General features: G+C 49.0%; 1 protein-coding gene across 1 annotated transcript; it reads left to right on the top strand.

Moving 5' to 3' along the window:
- Positions 1-12649: 12649 nt before the first annotated feature.
- On the top strand, positions 12650-16495 carry PtA15_17A60 (uncharacterized protein; the record flags this gene model as incomplete). Its single annotated transcript, XM_053164564.1, has 7 exons — positions 12650-13689; positions 13774-13910; positions 13996-14227; positions 14295-14832; positions 14909-15628; positions 15700-15889; positions 15978-16495. The coding sequence occupies 7 exons, from the start codon at positions 12650-12652 to the stop codon at positions 16493-16495; spliced, it is 3375 nt and encodes a 1124-aa protein (XP_053028134.1).
- Positions 16496-22895: the final 6400 nt, after the last annotated feature.

The raw sequence follows: 22895 nt of genomic DNA, 5'->3' as shown, positions 1-22895 counted from the left end.
CTTTGCCTTTGTTCTTTTTGTCATGTCCGGCAGAGGTGGATTATCAATGAAGTTCTCAAGATTGAATTCTGATAGAGCCATTCGAATCTTTTTCTCCCAGATTTCAAAATTTTCTCCTGTGAACTGGGGTACTTTCATTGTTGGTTTCCCTCCAATAAACGAGTCACTCAAGTCACTATCATGGTTGGCCATTTCCGTGTCCTGCTCCTAGCCTTTAGTTCCTGAGGTTGCGTTCGTAGCCTCGAGACTGTAAATCTGAAAGAATGTAAAGGACTAAGAGTTTTTTATTCCCGTTAGACTAAGTTGTATTGTAATTACAATTAAGAGATGGGAATAAATAAAAGGGAGTTGTCTTTTACCTAAGAGCAGAACCTTGGCCGCTCTCTACTTAAGGATAGAGATGAAGATAAGAGAATATAAGAAAGGTATGAATCCTCGTTGATGGTGACGCTAATCTGCTCCGGAAGAGAGTTCAGTATTAGCTTTTGCCACTTCACTCCTTGTCTCTCCTGAGGTTTGCGTTCGCCTTACTCAAAATGGTCTTTCGACTCAGGTGATTTTTCACTTGGCGTTGGCGATTTGGCGCAGAAGAGTCGCAACGTTATCTATGTTATAGTTTTGTTGCTTCAGCATCTGCGCTTGGTTCTCGCTCTCTATGCCTGGAGCACAGATCACTTACCGATATCTTTTCCTGCTCTTTGAGAGGTATTGGTGTGATTGGCCTTTCTTTCTTTGACAGTTTTGTCTAGATTGACAAAAAAGGGCTTTAGCACCTTTCTGATCTGTTCTCTTGAGTTTGTATACAGCCGCTTACCTTTTGTGCTAGCCGTAATTCTCTCGATTAGCAATCTTGGGCCGGAGTTCTCCTGAAGCCTAATCTTGCTGCTCACGTGCGATGTCCCTGCTGTCATCAAGAAGATAAATTCAGTTTCAACCCCCGCGGCGCTGATTTTGGACTGCGGAAATGTTTCGCTTTGCTCACCTGTTTCCGCAGCTAATTTAGTTCCTGATATCTTTCTCAATTTATGAGAAAGACACCGTTCACCTAAGCTGGAATTCTCACAAACTATTGTATGTATCAGTTGTCCGGGAGGGATCCCTCCCAGACGACTGTTCTATGTATTAGTCAACTGGGAGGGATCCCTCCCGGACGACTGATATATAGATACCTCCCTCCCTCCCGGACAACTGATAGATACCTCCCTCTCTCCCGGACGACTGATACATAGAACAGTCGTCCGGGAGGAATCCCTTCCGGACGACTTTTGCATGGAGCAGTCGTCCGGGAGGTATCCCTCCCGGAGGACTGATAAATGTATCAGTCCTCCGGGAGGGATCCCTCCCGGTTGACTACTGTATGTATCAGTTGTCCGGGAGGGATCCCTCCCGGACGACTGGGAGGGATCCCTCCCAGTCAACTATGGTATGAAGCAGTTGACCGGGAGGGATATCTTCCGGTCGACTATTCTATTTATCAGTCAACCGGGAGGGATGCCTGCTGGACAACTTTCCCACGTATCAAGTTGACTGGAAGTGATCCCTCCCAGTTGACTATCCTATGTCTTTGTTGGACGGGAGGGATCCCTCCGAGTCAAGTACTGTATGAAGCAGTCGACCAGGAGAGGTTCCTCTCGGTCAACTGTTTGATGTACATATTTGTTGACCAGGAGGTATTCTTCCCAGTCAAAAATTGTATGAAGCAGTTGTCCGGGAGGTATCAGGACCCCTCCCGGACAACTATTCTATGAATCGGTCAACCGGGAGTATCAGTTGACCAGGAGGGATCCCTCTTGGTCAACATGGGTGGATTTTGCCTAGTCGGTTGGCTGGGGGGATTCCTCCTGCTTGACAAAGGTGCTGACATGTACCTAGGTGCTACTGCCGTGCCAGCTGAGCAACTCAAAAGTGAGTGCACTAAGTTGAGGTGCAGCTGGTGTGGCTAAGTAGAATACTGCTTAGCCTGGGCTGTTGAGCAACTTCCAAATATTCCAGGTTGCACCACCCTGGGATTTGTTTTGTATCAGGCTTGTTTCAAGGGGGATTGAACTCCAGTATACTGCATGTCAACTGACACCAGTTTCTCGAGTTTTTTTCATAGTGAAAATTTCACTCAGGGGAACAAACTGAGGATGCTGAGCCAAAAAAATAAAATGTCCCAAACTGAGCAAAAATCATTGGAAAATGTTTTGGGATGGTTTTTTTTTCACGGGCCTGGAGCAGGCTTGAGTGGGCCTGAGACAGGCCTGCCCCAAATGCACATTGGGTCAGTATTAAAGGAGTTTTGCCTTGCCCTGGGAGCTGCTGGGGCTTTTGATGGGCCCAAAATCTCAATATGGGCTTTTGGTGGTCAAGAAGTATCAAACCGGCCCACTGAATAGCCCATGGGCCTTTGAATTCCCAGAAAGCCCACCATGGGCCCCCACATAGCTAATAGGCTCCTGGTGGCCCATAAAGATCCCCATGGGCCAACAGATACATCCATCATGTGATCCCATGGGCTTTTTGCTTCCTTTGTATTTCCATACACATAATACAAGTCCTTGTTGACTAGCCCTTGGGGGAAATTCCACCAGGTCAACCAGAATATGCGCCCATGTTGACTAGTAGTAAACCCTCCCGTCCTAGGTGTGGTCGACAAGGCTAGATGAAAGGGCACTCATGTTGACCAGCCCATGTCAACCTATCAGTCGACCGGGAGGGATCCCTCCTGGTTGACTATTGTATGTATCAGTTGTCCGGGAGGGATCCCTCCCGGTCGACTATTGTATGAACCTGTTGTCCGGGAGGGATCCCTCCCGTTCAACTGATATAGGGAATATTTGTCCGGGAGGCATCCCTCCCGGTCGAGCGGTCCATACAATAGTTGACCGGGAGGGATCCCTCCCGGACGACAGGTTCATACAATAGTCGACCGGGAGGGATTCCTCCCAGACGACAGGTTCATGCGATAGTCGACTGGGAGGGATACCTCCCGGACAACAGATACATATATCAGTCCTCCGGGAAGCATCCCTCCCGGCTGACTGATACATAGAACAGTTGTCCGGAAGGGATCCCTCCCGGACAACTGTTCTATGTATCAGGCAGCCGGGAGGGATGCTTCCCGGAGGACTGATATATGTATCTGTCGTCCGGGAGGCATCCCTCCCAGTCGACTATTGCATGAACCTGTTGTCTGGGAGGAATCCCTCCCGGTCGACTATTGTATGAACCTGTCGTCCGGGAGGGATCCCTCCCGGACGACTAATACATAGAACAGTCGTCCGGGAGGGATCCCTTCCGGAAGACTGTTTATGGAGCAGTTGACCGGGAGGGATCCCTCCCGTCCAACTGATATAGGGAATATTCGTCCGGGAGGCATGCCTCCTGGTCGAGAAATTCATACAATAGTCGACCAGGAGGGATCCCTCCCGGTCGACTGATACATTTATCAGTCCTCTGGGAGGGATCCCTCCCGGTCAACTGCTCCATACAACAGTTGTCCGGAAGGGATCCCTGCCGGATGACTGTTCTATGTATTAGTCGTCCGGGAGGGATCCCTCCCGGACAACAGGTTCATACAATAGTCGTCCGGAAGGGATCCCTCCCGGACAACTGTTCTCTGTATCAGTCAACCGGGAGGGATGCTTCCCGGAGGACTGATATATGCATCTGTCGTCCGGGAGGCATCCCTCCCGGTCGACTATCGTATGAACCTGTCGTCCGGGAGGGATCCCTCCCAGTCGACTATCCTATGTCTTTGTTGGACGGGAGGGATCCCTCGGAGTCAAGTACTGTATGAAGCAGTCGACCGGGAGAGGTCCCTCTCGGTCAACTGTTTGATGTACATATTTGTTGACCAGGAGGGATTCTTCCCAGTCAAAAATTGTATGAAGCAGTTGTCCGGGAGGTATCAGGATCCCTCCCGGACAACTATTCTATGTATTAGTCAACCGGGAGTATCAGTTGACCAGGAGGGATCCCTCTTGGTCAACATGGGTGGATTTTGCCTATTCGGTTGGCTGGGGGGATTTCTCCTGCTTGACAAAGGTGCTGACATGTACCTAGGTGCTACTGCCGTGCCAGCTGAGCAACTCAAAAGTGAGTGCACCAAGTTAAGGTGCAGCTGGTGTGGCTAAGTAGAGTCTTAAAATACTGCTTAGCCTGGGCGGTTGAGCAACTTCCAAATATTCCAGGTTGCACCACCCTGGGATTTGCTTTGTATCAGGCTTGTTTCAAGGGGGCCTGAACTCCAGTATACTGCATGTCAACTGACACCAGTTTCTCAAGTTTTTTTCATAGTGTGGGCTATTCAGTCGCCTGGTTTGATACTTCTAGACTACCAAAAGCCCATGTTGAGATTTTGGGCCCATCAAAAGCCCCAGCAGCTCCCAGGGCAAGGCAAAAATCCTTTAATACTAACCCAATGCGCATTTGGGGCAGGCCCGTCTCAGGCCCGCTCAAGCCCGCTCCAGGCCCATGAAAAAAAAGCCATCCCAAAACATTTCCAACAATTTTTGCTCAGTTTGGTACATTTTATTTTTTTGGCTCAGCATGCTCAGTTGGTTCCCCTGAGTGAAATTTTGGTTTTATTTTTTTCATGTTGACTTTTATTTATGGACCTACTTTGTGCAGCAGCAAAAAATTCTTTGCGCACAGAATGGACCATCCCCCAACGTCAAGCCTGCTGTGCACGCAAGCCAAAAAATACTTTGCGCACAGCAACTTCCCCAAAAAGAAGGAGGCAGTTTTTCTGGGTTTTTTTTGATGGATCAAAAGAGGGGGTCTTGCTTGCCCCCTCCAAAAAACCTTGGATTTTTTTGGAGGTGTCCTCCATCATGTAAAATTTTTTATAATATTAATCCAGGAAATAAGCTCCCCCTGCCCCAATAACCCACCCCAGGAAATTTTGACCTGCCAAAACTTAAGCAGTCAGGTATGCAGCCCCTTGAAAATAAAGTTTGAGGGGAAGCAGATCCGGGTCCGGCTATGCCCCAGCCGCCGTGCCAATGGCCGGCAGAGGCCATTGAGCGGAGTTACACACTCCCCCAATGACCATCCAGCACATGTGTGCATGTGGCAGAAATTGCTGGTCATTGAGGGGGTGTTCACTCCTCTCAATGACCGCGTCCGTGCCGGTCATCAAGAGGAGTAAATACTTCCCTCAATGACTGTGTCCTTTCCGGTCATCAAGGGGAGTGTTCACTTGTCTTGACAACCGGAGCAACCAGGTCACTAAGAGAAGTACATATTGTCTTTTGAAAATATATTATCTTGGATTTTCACACCGTTTGGATTTCCAAAGTATGTGCTTATGGTGCATATGACAGCTTTAATTCCGCTGTTTCTGACCCGGTTTTGGACCAACACAGTGGTCATATGATATGATGACCACTGACCCGAGCACCATAACACCAAACCCACCAACACCAACCTTGTCAAACCCACCAACACCAACCTTGCCAAACCCACCATCATCTCTTGATGACTTATCGCCCCCACTCCGCCACAACCAAAATTGCAATCATCCAAATGGCAAAGCAAGGCCTCTTGATAGCGTCTATCAAGCGATTGTTGGGTGTACAATTTTCACCGCAGTCATTCCGCCGATGGAAGCACCTCGTCGACAAAACCCGCTGCGTCATCAAGGACCCCAATGGCTACAAGGCCCGCGGACAACCTTCCAGTCTCACTTGAAATGAGTGTAAATTCATGATAGAGCTTGTACGCTCCGAGCCTGGCCTCTTCCTGGACAAAATCCAAGAGCAATTGTAAGACTCTTCCGGTGTCCTCCTGAGTACCTCAGGTTTTCACAGGACTCTTGTTGAGAAACTCTTGATCACGTTGAAAAAACCGGACACAAAGAATATCCGCAAGTCCCTCGCAGCAAAGTATGCATATGTTGAACGCATGGAGTACTACCCTGCGGAATTCTTGGTCTTCACCGGTAAGCTGATTAATTTTCTTTTCATTGGTATCAGCTGACAACCCATTTTTGTCTCTTATTCTGCTCAGATGAGAGCTCCTTTGCGGACAAGGATCTCCTCCAAACATATGTGAGGTTCGAAAAAGGAACCCCCTTGGCAAGGTTCATAGTCAACCAGAACCCAGATCGCCTCAGCTTACTCCCAGCCATCTCGATTGATGGGCTTGTGGCCCTCACCACTACAGCTGAGACGTTCAATGGTCAGAAGTTTGAACACTTCCTAGAATTTAACTTGGTCAGTCTTTTTCCTTATGATCTCCCTATCCTTTTAGCTCCCTCAAATGAATAGGTACCCAGATGTGAACTCAGTCCTTGTGGCCAACAACGCGGCGATCCATCAAGGCAATTGTGTCCAAGAGCTTTGCCATGCCGCCGGGGTACGACTTCTTTTCCTGCCGCCCTATTGCCCGGAGTTGAACCCTATTGAACTCTGTTTTGTGGCAATCAAGCAGCACTTGAGGGCCTCACAGCTCTTGAATCACACTGACGACCCGGAATGGGAGATCCGCCAAGTTGCTGGTGAAACAATGACAGCCGAGTTGTGCTACAAGTTATACCGCCAATGCGGATACTGTGTGCCAACCCAATGAATTTGAGTCTGATACGTCCGAGTCCTTTCCAAGTGCCTTCAAGTCCGATCCCGAGTCCAATACATGTCCGAGTGCCTTCAAGTACGAGTCAAAGTTGTCCGAGTGCCTTCAAGTACAAGTCCAAGTCCAATACATGTCCGAGTCCTTTCCCCGAGTGCCTTCAAGTCCGATCCCAAGTCCAATACATGTCTGAGTGCCTTCAATTCCGATCCTGAGTTCAATACATGTCCGAGTGCCTTCAAGTACAAGTCCAAGTCCAATACATGTCCGAGTCCTTTCCAAGTGCCTTCAAGTCTGAGTCCTTCAAGTCCGATACACATGTCCGAGTCCTGTTTTATTCCTCCGAGTGCCTTACAGTCCAAGCCTTTCCAAGTCCTTACATGTCTGAGCCCCTTTCCTTTACTTTTCCCTCCCAAACATGTCTGAATTGAATCAAATAGTAGTGTGATTTCATAGCTACATTGTTGGCAATCCTTGTGTTTCAAAATTACATGCGGTGTTAGAGGGAAAATAAAAAAGAGATACTCTCTGCTATTGAGGATTGAGGAGCGCGGTGTTCCTTAGAAGTACCCGCAGTAATAGAGGGAGAATAAAAAAAGAAATACTCTGTGGAGCGCGGTGTTGAGATTATACGGACATGAAAAGGGAAACTGTCTAATTCTAATGATGATGGATGAGATCTATGATGTTTGTTGAGACAATACGGACATGAGAAAAAAATGAAATGATACAGAAAGAAAAGCAAGATCTGTAAATGTCCGCTATTGAGGAGCACGGTGCTTCTCAAATTTCTTAGTGTTGTATCTTAACTGGGAAATGATGCCAGGAGACAAGCTCCAACGGGCCATAGTGTCTTGAGTAATACTAGCGGATTTCAAGAAGCTTGGATGGGTGATATCTTTCTTGATGAGGATTTGAAGGACTTCCTCTTTCTTACTTGGCTTGATTTTGACGAAGTCAAGGTACTCCGCCATGAGATCTTCATTGGGTTCTACTACCGAGGAGTTTTCCAATTCCTTGGCCGCGGCGGAGTTGTGATAAGGTTCAGGGTGTGTTTCCTCCACAACAACATGCAACAATTTCCTCTTCTTGTAGGCTGAAAGCTTCTCAAATTGAAGCGAGGCTGGGGGTGCATTATAGTTAACCCCATTGACTTCTTTTAACTACAAACAGGCGATTCAGAGTCAGTCAGTATCATCAGTGTAATAAAAGTTAAGACCAATTTAATGTACTATTTCACGCGCCCAGAGTTGGGTGTTATGAGCCGTCAAGGGGATGTATCGGCAGGGGCTCGTTGGATCAATGTACACCGGCCATTTTGACATATATTTGACATTGGGCGGGTGCTTTGCATATATATGGTTCATGACCACATCAAGTGCATTGAAGTTGCTGGCTTTTGGATTTGAGCCGGGAACAGAAGTTGCCAATGCAGAGGCGGAGCCCGCGGCGATCTGGGCGGCCCTCTCAGTTAACACGTGGGTTCTGATGTCGACAGCAATCTGAGCTTCTTTCGCAACAGCTACTGGATTATTCATCTCAACGTGGAGGCCGGCATGGGTGTGATCCAGAAGATTTGCTTTCATCGTTTTGATCCAGTGAGAATAGGACTCTTCATTGTTGATTGTGTAGTTGAGCTTTTTACAGAACTCTGGAGTAGACTTGTAAGCCATTGATACCTGCCAGGAAAGAGTTCCTTTGGGGACCGTGTTATTGATGAGTTCATCAGCACCATCCACAATCTTGCCGGCCTCTGTAGCAACAAGGCTGCAAAATTTGATGAGGCTCAGTGAGCCTGTATTGAAAGTTAAAGCAAAAACTTTCTTGGTCTTGACGGTATTCCATCCTACTTTGCCCAGTTTTGGGCAATAGAGCTTGAAAGTCATGCTGCAATGTGCCTTTTGTGGTGGCTGGAAGGAACAAGGTTTAGTTCATCATCAACATGAACCCAACCAACCTTGAAAGGAAAGAACTCATGGTGGAATTAGCCGCTTCCGTGCTGTCTAGACCAGCAACACGTGCGCGAGCGCGCTCCGCATCAGAAAGATATCCCATTTGCGGGGGTGGATTAGCCCTTGCGAAGAGGTTGATGCCAAATCATGACATGTTGGATGGGATGGAAGTCGTGAATCAGGCTTGGCGTGGATGGCCAATGGATGGAGCTTGGTCTGGCGGGGTTTGAACTTTGAATGATATGACAGTACTTTCATCATCAAATAACCAATGATGACATCATGGGTTTTTGATGCCATAATGAATTAATTTAAAAATCCTTATTTTTGTGTTTTTGAGACCAAGCTATTTTCAAAATACAATACTCCTCTCAAGAATGCCTGGGACTTTCCGGTCATCAAGAGGAGTACACACTCACCTTGATGACCCAATTGCTCCGGTCGTCAAGAGGAGTGGACATTCCCCTTGATGACCGGAACGGGCCCAGTCATCAAGAGGAGTAAATACTCCCCTTGATGACCCAATTGCTTTGGTCATCAAGAGGAGTGAAAACTCCCCTTGATGACCTGAATGGTCACGGTCATTGAGGGAAGTATTTATTGTGTTTTGATTAACTCTTGGACCTTAGATTTATGTGGTTAAGCTGCACAGCAGCATGTTTTGCCTTTGGATTTTGCCACCCACAGCGGCGAGGTGTGATATGTATCACATGCCTTGCTGTGATGAGCATTGGCAGGCGTCCCCCATCCCATCACCACCACCACGACCATTCCTGCAGCCTTCAGTTGGTCTGTTGTCTCAACAAAGCACAAAAATCTGAATCTTACAATGGGTTTCTGGTCCTACATTCCGGATACACAAGTTCAGGCCGTTTGAATGGCCCTCAAGGGCCTGTCTTTTCCAGACATCCAACTGCTTCTTGGATGTTTGATTTTGCGCCAGTCATTCTCTCAATGGCTTGTCCTGTACCAAGAAACACGTTGTATGATCAAGGACCCAGATAGTTACAAAACCCGCGGCCGACTGGCGGAGCTATTGAGAGAAGACTGTGTCTTCATGATTGAGCTTGTCCGGCTTGAACCCGGGTCCTGCATGAGATTCTGGAGAAACTGTATGACTCAACCAAAGTATTGCTCAGCACCACAGGCATTCACCAGAACCTTGTCAAGCATTGGTTGATTACTCTAAAAAAACAGAAAAAAAAAAACATTTGGAAGAGTCTTGTCGCTAAATACTTGTTCATGGAGCGGATGAAATTTTATCCAGCCAAGTTTTTGGTCTTTAAAGGTGTGTAGATCCACCCAATTGTTTTTTTTTTTGCTCCCAAAGCTGACTTGGTTTGTTTCTTTGGCATTATAGATGAGAGTGCCTTCTGCAACAAGGATCTACTCCGATTGCTTGCCAGGTCGCCACGAGGCACCCCCGCGGAGCAATTCCTTATTAATCAGAACGCAGACAGACTTATTCTCCTCCCAGAAATCTCAATCGCAGGCCTTGTGACCCTCACAACAACTTTTGAGACCTTCACCGGCCGCCGATTCAAACATTTTTTGGAATTTGACTTGGTCAGTTGATCATTTCTCAGGATCATCAGGACTGCACTGACTTTCCCCCTGCTAAAAAGCTTCCTAGGAAGAATCAATACCCTGATGTAAACTCTGTTTTTGTGTGTGATAACGCTGCGTACCATTGAGGTGAGCAAGCTCAGGCCTTGTGCAATGCTGCCGGCGTCCAACTGATGTATTTACCAGCATATTGTCCAGAACTAAACCCCATTGAACTTTCTTTTGCAGCAGTTATAACTTAATCAAGAGCTGCAATCATCCCAGATTTTGACCTGCTCGGACGACCTGGAATGGGATATTGTTTGAGTTGTTACTGAAGTAATGAATGCACAGAATTGTTAAAACTGGTACAAGCACTGTGGCTACTGTGTCCCACCGCTCTAAAGTAATGTCTTTGTTGTATCAATAGCCTCAATTTGCTTGAACTTCTTACCCAATCTTCCTGATCCAATTCCTATCATCACTCAATACCACTCAAGTTAACTAGCAGCCTCTAACAGCTATCAGATTTGTAACCTCATTCAAATAAAAAAAAAAGAATTATTTCAAATAAAAAAACATGTCTTGTGCTCATCCAATGGTGCAATCAAACAGATTGGTGACGGAAGATTAAAGGTGGTTGTGCAGTGAATGACTTGCGGCTACATGCAGAAAAATAAAATAAAAAATTAGCATCCGTTAGAAAGGATAGAAATCTCAACTCATTTTGAGTCAAGCTGGTTCTGGGCCAATTTGGCGAATGCACCAGAGCTCGCTATCCAAGAGATATCCCGGCGGTGGGTTTTCCCTACAAAAAAGGTTGATCCTGAATCACAACATTTGATGGTGGTGGGTGGGGGGATAGACACTGTTATGCTGTGGCCCAGGTGCACTGGAATCATCATTGATGACATCATCATGGCCTTTAAGGGGTAAAAATCTGAATGAAAAGAGACCTGAACAGCCTTGAACCTTGGGGGAAAATACAAGAAAATCCTGCAAATCTGTCCAAGGATTCTTCAAAACACAATACTCCTCTCAATTACCGGCACGGACGCGGTCATCAAGAGGAGTGAACACCCCCTCAATGACCGGCAATTTCTACCACATGCACACATGTGCTGGCCGGTCATTGGGGGAGTGTGTAACTCTGCTTGATGGCCTGTGCCGGCCATTGGCACAGCGACTGGGGCATAGCCGGACCCAGAGCTGCTGCCCCTTGAACTTTCTTTTCAAGGGGCTGCATACCCAACCGCTTAAGTTTTGGAAGGTCAAAATTCCCCAGGGTGGGTTATTGGGGCAGGGGGAGCTTATTTCTTGGATTAATATTATAAATTTTTTTACATGATGGAGGACACCTCCAAAAAATCCAAGATTTTTTGAAGGGGGCAAGCAAGACCCCCTCTTTTGATCCATAAAAAAAAATCCAGAAAAACTCCCTCCTTTTGGGGGAAGTCGCTGTGCACAAAGTATTTTTTGGCTTGCGCGCACAGCGGGCTTGACGTTGGGGGACGGTCCATTCTGTGCGGGAAGAGTTTTTTCTCTGCTGCGCGAAGTTGGTCCGTTTAATTATTTTTTGGGCAAAATAATAAATGTTTGTAGTGTATTTAAGTCCCTCCTGACGGAGGCTTGCTTTGCAAGTTCAGCCTACCCCCCAGGGGCCCAAAGTCTTGCGAGCTTAACTAAGCCTCTCCGAGGAGGCGCAAAGCGTCTCCAAAGGAGAGGCTTAGGACTAAAGTTGGATTCTTGGCCTGAGGCTGACAAGGTTTTTTGAAGAATATGAGCAATTTTGTATTTACATTTATTTTATGATTAGCTCTACGGTTTTACTCCAAATCCCAGCTGACCATGTTGTAGCCCTTGATCTCAGCTATCTTTTACATATTTTTTCAAGTATTCTCAACAAAAATTGGCTGCTCAGCAGCCATTCTTGCCAGGGCTGTTTCTGAGAAATGTGATGGACCCATCAGGCCACTCGCTGGTCAAGATTGGACAGGTTCTCACAATTTTGGCTCACCAGACCTCCCAAGGCAGTTTTTTTACATCACAATTACTTCCAAGGGATGAGGATACAACTTTGATGGGATACATGGTAACATGTACAACAAGGAGCTGATTCTAATGGTACTGGAGGCTGTGAAGAAATCCGAGGGGTATGCGGTGATATGTGGATTAGAAGGATTTTTTGGCCATTTGGCTGGGCAGCCTCAGGCCAAATGTCGGACATTAGGCACAAGTCCCTCCCGCAAGCGGGAGGGTGCTCGCGCCCCGCGAGCACAGGGAGGGACTTGTGTTAAGTTCGAAAGTCTCGAGGGACTTGGTTAAGTTCGAGTGGGCACAGAGCCCGACCGAAAACCCAGGACTCAACACCCCGCAGCAGGGTCTATCCCGCAGTCGAAGGGGTCTGGTGAATTTCTACGAAAGCAGACTGAATGTGGAGAGAACCAGAATCCGAGCGACAGCCAAGTAAACACACAGTGAGTCATGACACGCTTCTCTTATCCCTCTATCCCTCGAGCAACAGCCTTACTAACAGCTGCCAATTATCTGATCCTCGTAGGCAGCTGGCAGCGTCGAGACGAATTAGATAAACTGCAATGGAGAATTTCTCGCATCTTCAAGGTGCCAGTGAATATAGCTACAACCCAGCCAACGACGACGACGATGGTCTGTCCCTTGTTTCTGGTAGTACCCGGGCTGCTGGCCACCCAGACCGACACCAGGACGAGGCTGACGGCCAATCCGCAATCGATGAGATCAACTTCGACGAGCTGAGCCTGCTGGATGCCAACCCCGAGCCGACTCGGAGCCGCCATCAAGCCAATAACTCGTCGGCTTATGATCATCAATCACATCCCGAGTCCACCGCCGAGCAGTCCTCGAAATTCAACCAGGCCGAGGCCGAGGCCGATTTCGAAGACGTCTTGGACGACCTCAATCGAGAGTTACCCAGTCATGCCTGTGCTTACTGCGGAATCCATTCCCCCTCGTCGGTTGTCAAGTGTTTGATATGCTCCAAATGGTTCTGCAACTCGCGTGGAGGCCCGGGCGCTCATTCGACTGGCTCCCACATCGTCAACCATCTCGTCAGGGCAAAACACAAGGAGGTCTCCCTTCATGCTGATGGCCCGCTGGGGGAGACCACGCCAGAGTGCTACAATTGCGGATCCAAGAACGTCTTCACCCTCGGCTTCATCCCAGCCAAGTCAGACACGGTGGTCGTGCTACTGTGTCGACAGCCATGTGCCTCGACCCCTTCATCGAAAAGCGACCTGGTTTGGGATACTTCCCAATGGTCCCCGTTGATCGAGGACCGGCAGTTCCTCTCCTGGCTCGTCAAAGTTCCCGACGAGCAGGAAGTCGTCCGCTCTAAGCCCGTCGGCTTCCGCGAAATCACCCGGCTCGAGGAAATGTGGAAGGAGAACGCGACGGCCACCTTGGACGATCTGGAACGGGACGGCGCCCTCGGCGAGGGCGAGCCTCAGCCGATCCTCTTGAGATACGAAGACGCCTACCAGTATCAAAACATCTTTGGCCCGCTCGTCAAAATCGAAAGTGATTACGATCGAAAGTTGAAAGAAAGTCTCACTCAGAACGACGTGACAGTCCGATGGGATATGGGTCTCAATCAGAAAAGGTATATCAGCCGGGAAATCTGACTCTAGTATCTCCTCTTCCCCCTTTGATTATCTCAAGCTGATCCACTATTACTGCATGACAGGATTGCATACTTTTACCTTCCCAAACTTGAAAGCGGGGAAGTCAGGTTGGCCGTGGGCGATGAGTTACGATTGCGGTATGCTGGGGAACTCCAGCAAGCTTGGGAGGGTCCTGGCCATGTAATCAAAGTCCCCAACAGTCAGTCAAAAACTGCTCGCATTCCTGATATGTTTCTGCTAAGCATATTGAGCAATGCACTTTCCACAATTTATTCTCTTTCCAGATCAATCTGATGAAGTAGCGCTCGAGTTGCGACGAAACGAGGGTGTACCACATCAATTAACTGTGAACTTTTCGGTCGATTTTGTTTGGAAATCAACTTCATTTGATCGAATGCAGATGGCCATGAAGACCTTTGCAGTTGATGATCAAAGTGTCAGTGGATATATTTATCGCAAGTTGCTAGGACACGAAGCTACTGTCCCCCAAGTGCTCAGAACGCAGATGCCCAAGCGGTGAGAAACCTTTTTAATTCTCTATATTCCTTCATTGTGTCGAATTACTCATCCTCTTCTCTCACAGGGTGTCGGCTCCCAACCTTCCTGAGCTCAATCATTCTCAAGTTAGTGCGGTGAAGAGTGTTTTACAAAAGCCCCTAAGTTTAGTTCAAGGACCGCCTGGGACGGGCAAGACTGTCACCTCAGCTTCGGTGGTTTATCATTTGAGCAAGATGAATCCCGGTCAAGTGCTAGTCTGTGCTCCCTCTAACGTGGCAGTAGATCAGTTAACTGAAAAAATCCACCTGACCGGCCTCAAAGTCGTCAGAGTCCAAGCCAAATCGCGAGAAGCAATCGAAAGCTCGGTTCAATATCTCACTCTCCATCAGCAAGTGGCCAACAACGACACCCATCCCGACCTCCAGAAACTCATTCAACTCAAAGCTGAACAGGGTGAATTGAGCAGCACGGACGAGCGGAGATACAAATCCCTGACTCGATTGTGCGAGCGTGAGATCTTGACCACCGCCGATGTGATTCTTTGTACCTGCGTGGGAGCAGGTGATCCTCGATTGGCCAAAATGAAATTCCGGACGGTCTTGATTGATGAAGCAACTCAAGCGGTATGTCCAAACCGAGCAATTTATTTTGCAGCGCAAGTAATTTAAACTGACTTTTGTGCTTGATTACTCACTCTAGACTGAACCAGAATGCATGATCCCATTAACTCTGGGCGTCAAGCAAGTGGTCATGGTCGGCGATCATCAACAACTTGGCCCGACGATCATGAACAAAAAGGCGGCGCGGGCTGGGTTGACTCAGTCGATGTTTGAACGCCTAGTCCTCTTGGGTAATCGGCCGATCAGGCTGCAAGTCCAATATCGAATGCATCCCTGTCTTTCAGAGTTCCCGTCGAACATGTTCTATGAAGGCTCTTTACAGAATGGAGTGACTGCGCCCGAGCGGATCAAGAAAAACGTGGACTTCCCGTGGCCCCAGCCGACGACGCCGATGTGTTTCCACTGCAACTTGGGCCAGGAAGAGATCTCGTCCTCTGGGACCTCGTTCCTCAACCGAACCGAGGCCTCCAACGTCGAGAAAGTCGTCACCCGGTTCTTCAAGGCGGGTGTCCTTCCGAGCCAGATCGGCATCGTCACCCCATACGAAGGTCAACGCTCCTACATCGTCACTTATATGCAGTCCAATGGTACGTTGAAGAAGGAGCTCTACAAAGACATCGAAGTCGCTAGTGTCGACGCCTTCCAAGGGCGTGAGAAAGATTACATCATCCTCAGTTGCGTGCGAAGTAACGATCATCAAGGGATCGGTTTCCTCAATGACCCCAGGCGGCTTAACGTTGCACTCACAAGGGCTAAGTATGGAGTTGTTGTCCTGGGAAATCCCAAAGTGTTGAGCAAGGTATGCTTACTTGATTCCATCATACCTCCTGTGACCGTCCTTTTCTTATTTTCCACCTGTTGTTTTGGTAGCATGCCCTATGGCACTTCCTTCTCACCGCTTACAAGGAGAAGTCTTGCTTGGTCGAAGGGCCATTAAACAACCTCCAACCGAGCTTGGTCCAGCTTTCTAAACCTCGGAAGCCCCTCGATCGGGCCGATCCCGTCAATCGTTTCGAGCCTAACCCGCGTGAACTTCCACCTCTAAGTTATAGTAGGAATGGTACATTTGAATTTGATCGATTGTTTGATATTGCCACAAAAAATCTGATCCAAGAACGAGGGATACGTGTTTGTTTCTTTTGGCGTAGGTCCTGGTGGTACACCGACTCGATTCGACCAATCGTTTTATAAGACCGTCGACTCGTTTTCGATTCCTTCGGATGCCCAATCTGTCCGATCACAAGCGACGTATGCCTCGGGGCTCCCCCCGTTCAGTCTGCCGATTTCGCGGAGCATGGGCTATCCGAATGGGAGCAAACGAGGCGGAGGGGGTATGGGGAGTGTTGTGGGGGTCGGGGGGAGCAGCTATGCCTCGTCGATGATCTCGCAAGACCTGCAGTCGCAAGACTCGCGGAGCATGCGGGGCGGAGACGATGCGAGCTCTGTGGCTGACAGCATGGCGGACAGCGTTGCGGCCTATTCGCAGGCCGACAGATTGTTGACCGGGCGCAGTCGAAACGACCGCACCGGCATGGACTATCGTGGCCCGGGCGCATCTGGCGGCCTCGGCCCGGGCGGGATCGGCGGGAGCAAGAACTTCCGGATGGACGACGACGATGCGCGCAGCTTGATCTCGATCCAAAGCAGCTCGATCACCGACTTTTGAGCGCCTCCCCTGACCCTCCCATGCTCTCTCCCCTCGATCGAAGACGTCTTCTTCACCTCGGACCTTATCACCACACGGCCATCCTCTCACTCGCAACCTCTCGAGAATCTTGTTGGCCTCGTCGGACCGCCAACATATAGGCCTCTTACTTCCCCTCAACACTGGAACGACCTTGGCGCACAACAGCGGGGCCAATCCTTCCCTCCCGTCGTCCGCTCTCCTGGCTCGTCGTCCAGCGTGCCAACCCAATCCCCCTCCCACTCTCCCTCGGCTTTGCCCAACCCAGCCCCCCACCCGCCAACGATCCGTTCTCATCTTCTTCAGAAGGGGAACAACAATATCTCCTCTTTTCTTTTCTACATAGTTTCCATTGCACTGCGGACAGGTTACTCTTTCCTTACCTACCGATCCATACCCAAAATACAACCTACAAGACTCGCCTCTCGCTGCTCGTTTTCCTCTCCCTGTGAAGACGTCCTTGCCTCCTTGTGAGGAAGTGTCTGGGCCACTGTCGCTGCTCCTCTTTTGTTCTGATCAGTCTTGTGTACGGAGGATCCAAAGCCAGTGAGGGTTGTGAAAAAAAGATAATCATGGTGCCTGGCCTGGTCCCTGACTTGTTTCAAAACTTACATCCTTTCACCTTTGATCCTTCTCTCTCTCTCCCTCTCTTTTATGCATTTCTTTTCACAATGTATTTTGGTTACTTTCATGTTGTTGAGCCAAGAAATTATGATCTGTCTGATTGTTGACAGCTGTTTGCACCAAACATTTAGGGCCCAATTATAAACCAGTTTTGGAATAATTTTGGGATTGTTTTCAAATAAGTTTGAAATCAAAAAAAATTATCTTGGTGGTGCAGATAAAGGGGCCAAAACTGTTTCCAACCTGTTTCAAACCAAGTGTAAATTATAAACCCACCACCATGCTGGATGAATTTCCGGCGCAACTGAACGTGAGCCTCACACTACCACAGGTTGCTCCGTCTTGCATGCACCAAGACAATGGCAGCGACAACAGCAGCGTTCCCACAAACTTGGGGGGACAACCTGGGTCGGGAAAACTGGCCGCCGATGTCTGCCGACTCTCCCAAGTCAATAGATACCCGTCCATTTCTAACCTGGACGCCGCGGGGAGGTCTAATAGGAGAAAGGGTTCTCCATTGTGGTGTGCCAAATCTGTTTCAAGTATCAAATTGCATAAAGTCTTGGTTCACTGTATGAGAAGGAGGCATATTCTTGGATGTATTATTGCATGATTAGATTCTACAGGTCATTTAAACCCTAGTCACTCACTTGAACCACTAGGCTAGCTCCACTCAGTCAAAAGTTATTTGGATTAAACTGTTTGTGACAGAACATAATTAAATACTATAGAATTATATTTGGTAGTACATAGTATAGAATCAGGTACAAGTACATAGTTAGGGTGTAGTTTATACAGGTGCACACACGTACCCCTGTATGGTCGCATGACATCATCAGTCACATGTTGGATCACACGTTTATCAGAAGGCTCACTAGCTAAATTCCCTCAACGGAAGCTTCCATGCAGCAAAAATCCCTCAATGGAAGCTTCCATGCAGCAAAAATCCCTCACAGGAGAAGTCACACCAGCATAAATCCCTCAACTGACTTCCCCACCAGCAAAAATCCCTCACATTTTACTATATAAGGAGCATGTCTTCCCTCCTCAGTGGGGGCATGCCACTCAGGCAATCCTAATCAGAACACACATCTCACTCAGAAGCTACAAGCTAAAATTCAACATAAATCCACTAGTGTGATCTTAATCAAGTTGCCCATCAACATCTTTCATACCTCAGAGGATATATAAGTAGTCAAGTAGCAAGCATCACCACTTGTGCTCTTAACAAGTCAAAGTGATCTTAACCCATTGTACTCTTAACTGAAGGTTAAGGAGGAGGGCAAAAGACACTTTGAATAGTTCACATCTGCCATTCGTCTTTTTTTTTTTTTTTCAACATTCTATATCTCAGCACATACTTCTCTCACTCAATAAACATATAAACCATATAAAACATATCTTACGTTCCTACTGGTTTCCACCACCAACTCCATTTCCCCGTATCCACTCAACATTTCCGCTGAATTCAAGTTTGATCTAGGTTTGATTAGAGACTGCTACATATAGTTATCTCTATCATTAGTTTGCCACAACAATAAAAATAAATTTGTTGTGATAACTCTTGTGTAGTATTATAGAGGGGCAGGTCTTTCAAACCACCCGTAACAGTTGTAAAAGCTTCATACATACTTGAAATATTATAACTGCTATTTCCCCCTCGCAGAACTGCCACCCGTCCCAAAAGGAGTTCTCACACCGTCTTGTCAGCCCGGGTGGGTTCCACCCGTGCATCCTGCGTGCCTTTGCTGCCAGGCAGGGGGCCAGACAGCGGCTGCGTAACTACAGCCGGTCCCTAGGGGGCCCGGCCTAGTTTGTCTAGTAGTCACTTGTCTACTGCTTACATAGAGAGAGCCCCGGAAGTCAGGGAGTGACTTCCCAAGACTCTCGTGTGTGGGTCGGGGGAGGATTGATCCCCGATCACTTGTGCTGCGCTCTCGCAGCGCTTCTCTCATACAAAGTCCTCCTGGAGGGAGGACCTGTCAGGGAGAAGGCAGCTGACCGGATCCTCCCGGAGCAGAAAGACCCCGGAGGGTGTGAGGGTAAAGGCGCTAGACCCACCACTCCAGTTTGGTAGAAACTGGAGCCTGGCGCCTATACCGCGTCTGCTCGCTCCCGATGAGTGACAAGTAGATGACACGGGGAGGCCGTTAGAAAAGGAGAGGTTGAATTGCATCAAGGGGAGGGGAATTAGGCCGCCCAGCATCGTTGTAGTTCTCTTAGAACATCGCTAGTGTCGGCGCTTTCCTCGTCAGAGTATTCTCGGATGTACAACTTGTAGCAGTCCGACTCCCATCGGCCGAGCCAGCAGAGGTTGTCCTTGTGGACTCCGGTCGCGTGGAAGAATGAAGTTCCCCCGACCCAAAAGGAGTGCCCCAAGATCCCGGAGCAACCATTTCCGTTCCAGAACTGGGTCAATGCGCGGGTTGCAGAGGATTTGGTGAGGTGGATTCTTGTCCCGGCATCCCAGTATCCGAACAATGAGGTGTTATGTCCGGCGGCGTTTTGGATGTGTCTTTTGAGGGCTAAGATCGGGCATATCATGAATTTCACGGACAATAGGTGGAGTTCTTGAGTCACTCCGGGGCTCGCAGTCTTGGCTCCCCTGACTGCCAGGACGGCTCTCTTCTTGGGTCCGACGAGTTGGAATTGGACGTCACGGGTGAGGACTGACGCCGATTCACGGAGAGGTCCGGACCTGTTGTTGTGCGTGAGTTCTCCAATGCGGGCCAGCCCCCAGAAGGCTACTATACATAGGTCTAAGAGAGCCTTCTGGAACTCGGTCCCGTTAATCCAGGCGGACGTGAGCATGACCAGGTGCCTTACGAGGACGGCCCTCTTTCTCGGCCTTGAGGCTTGCTCGGCGTCGATATAGGCGGAGGACTTCAGTAGAGTAGTGACTTTGTTCTTTGTCTCGTGTGGGTAGGGAGCGTCGTGCATAGTGTGCCACATTTGAAGGCCCGCCAAGTACTTTGATAGGGTCACGGAAGATACTTTATGAGCGTCTTGACAGTCAAATGTTTGTCCTGCCCAGTAGCAGAAAACATATATGTCTTTTGCGGACAGCGGTAAGTGGAAAGGGATGCGGCCAGAGCTCTCCGCGAACTTGATGTATTTCTTCACGGCAGATTTGTAGCAAGCAAGAGTATTCCACCTGTACCCAAGAAGGAAGTGTTTGTCCTGCGTGGAGAGGTCCCTGGGAGAGGAGCCTTTTTTAGCGAGAGTCGTCAGACTGTTCAGAAGGTCGGCGGACGACATGTCTCAGAGGTGGTTCGCTCAATACGTGGCTCTCCTGGAGAGGAAGGTGTGCAAAAGGAAGCAGTCTTTTTATATTTCACACGAGAGGGGGGGAAAACCGGGAAAATTGGAAACAACTGTAGAGAGGAGGGGGAAACATCGGAGGGGAGGAAAGGAAATCATGATCTGAGACACGTTTTACACCTGAAATAGTCTATTTTCTAGGTCCCACGGCACCACTACTGCCACCTGGAACTGCTTGTCGTGTTTTGAGCGGTCTCCACGTGACAGGGCGTCTGCGGCGTTTTCTTTAGATGTGACGCGTCTGGAGACGATGTCAATCTCCATGTCTACCAGCATCTTCTGAATAATTTTCCATTCCTCGTTAACGGCCGGGTGTTTAGACTTCCGTTGCAGGATGACCGTTTCGGTTGTAGTATTGTCCGTCCAGACTATCAGAGTCTTACCCGGTCGAATGCCTAGTTCCTGTAGGAGAAGGAGACCTAGCTGTATCGCTACAGTCTCTAACCATGCGATGTCTCTCTTCGGTTCGGGTCCTTTATCCCAGCCCTGTGCCAGCTGGAATTGGGCCCACCTTCTGCCGACAAGGACCCCTATTCCAAAGCCGGTAGATGCGTCGCCCACCCACCCGATTTCAGTAGGGTCTGGGTTCTGTATCATCCTTGTCTCTTTATATTGGAGCAGGGTTGAAAGCCAGTACTCGAGGTCTGCTTGGGCGTCTTTGGGGAGCGTGCGGTCCGTCCTCCGGTGGATCCACCCGTTCATCCATCGGTACAGGCTGTTGAGGTAGCACCTCAGCTGTGGGAGGATATACGACACGTGATTCAGGCGGCCAGCTAACTGCTCCACTTGGGCGAACGAGAATTCCGCGTCGGGGGCAAGGAATGCTTTGACTTGCTGTACCCGCTGGAATTTCTTGTCATCTGGAAGGCGGACGGTCTTCTTCGTGGCGTTCCAGATGAAGCCTATGTATTTCTGTTCTTCCTTGAATGGGGAGAACTTGGTGGCGTTTGTTTTGACGCCGAGTTGTTCCGATCGTGCCACAATGTGGTCCATCTTTACCGTCGATTGGAGTGTTTTGACAAATAGATTGTCATCCACCCATCTGAAGATGTTGACGAGGTCGAACTCGCTCTTCATAAGCTCTTTCCAGGCGTCTGCCGGTCTACCAAACGATCCGCATCCCGCTACTCCACCGAACGCAATGCGGGTATCGATGAGGATCCCGCCGTTGAAGTCTTTTACCATCAGGTAGCGCCATTGGCTTTCAGCCGTTGGGATTTGGCGATACACCTTCTCCCAGTCAAAGATCGCCAGGAGAAGGGGCTGCTTTTGGCTACGGAAGAATTTTGAGGTTGCTTCGAAATTGTCCCAAGTCGTGATGTAGTCGAGTTTGTCTACAAATGAGTTGACGGATGGTATTCTTGGGTTGTTCCTGGGGAACAACAGGTCGTTTATTGGTCGCACCAAGCCGTCTCCGTTCACTGCGGCACCTAGGGGGTTGGTTTGGAAAAAGCTGTAGCGCTCCATAAGTTGATCGTGAGTGAATGGTCCGAACATTCTACCCGCTGCGATCTCCTTGGCGATGGTGGATTCAATCTTCTCCCTTGCTAAGAGGGCTCCCTGGTGATTTGCTGGCGTGTAATACGGGACGTCCGGGCCTAGATCATGATCTGGGATGCCTTGGTGGAAGCCTTCTTGGAACCCGCGGACAACATCGCTGTATTCTTCAAAGAGGCCTGCCCAAAGCAGGGCTTCTCCCCACTCTTTGATGTTCATCTCACACGTCACCCGTGTTGGCCATGCCGGGGGCTGTGGGTTTTCTTTTTGGGCCTTCGGACTCATATCCAACTCTTGGGGAACGGGCTCCTCAGTTGGATGGTCTCTGTTGCGGTTTTGAACGCTGCCGCCTGTGTGGTTCGGATTGAAGTGGTTTCCTTTATAACCACTACCGGGGGGGCCTCTGCCTTGGTCGGGTTTGGGGGGGAGGGACGAGTGTCCTTGGGCCGGATTGGTCCCGTCGTCCTGATTTCCTTTTGGCTGTGGCTTGGTTTTGGGAGGATTGGGTTGGGCTGGGGTATTGTTTTTGGCCGGTCTCGAGGGACGGATGCCTTTCAAGGGATCGCCTCTGACTTTCCCGTCTCCGATTGCGTAGGGGTTATCCGCAAGACCAATCTCGTTGAAGTCTCGGCAGGTGGAAATCGCCTCATCCGCCGTTTCTTGTTTGAATTGAGAGATGTCTGAGAAAGATTCTACTCCGTTCTCCTCCACTCGAAATGCAAAGGCGTTATTCCGGATCCGGATGTCGTACCGGAGTGCCACCATGAACCCTTGTTTCCTGTGGAGACGGTCGCAATGCTCCTTGTGGGCTAGGATCCAGCTGGCTAAGACGGGATAGTTGTATCTATCTCGCATGGTTAGGTGGAAGCTGCGATGGTTCAGGGTCCAGTCGGAGAAATTCTGGGAGAATTCGTCCGGGACTGGAAGACCGTGGTATCGG

Source organism: Puccinia triticina, chromosome 17A, assembly GCF_026914185.1.
Source record: "Puccinia triticina chromosome 17A, complete sequence".
NCBI lineage: Eukaryota > Fungi > Basidiomycota > Pucciniomycetes > Pucciniales > Pucciniaceae > Puccinia > Puccinia triticina.
This window is presented reverse-complemented; position numbering and strand designations above follow the sequence as displayed.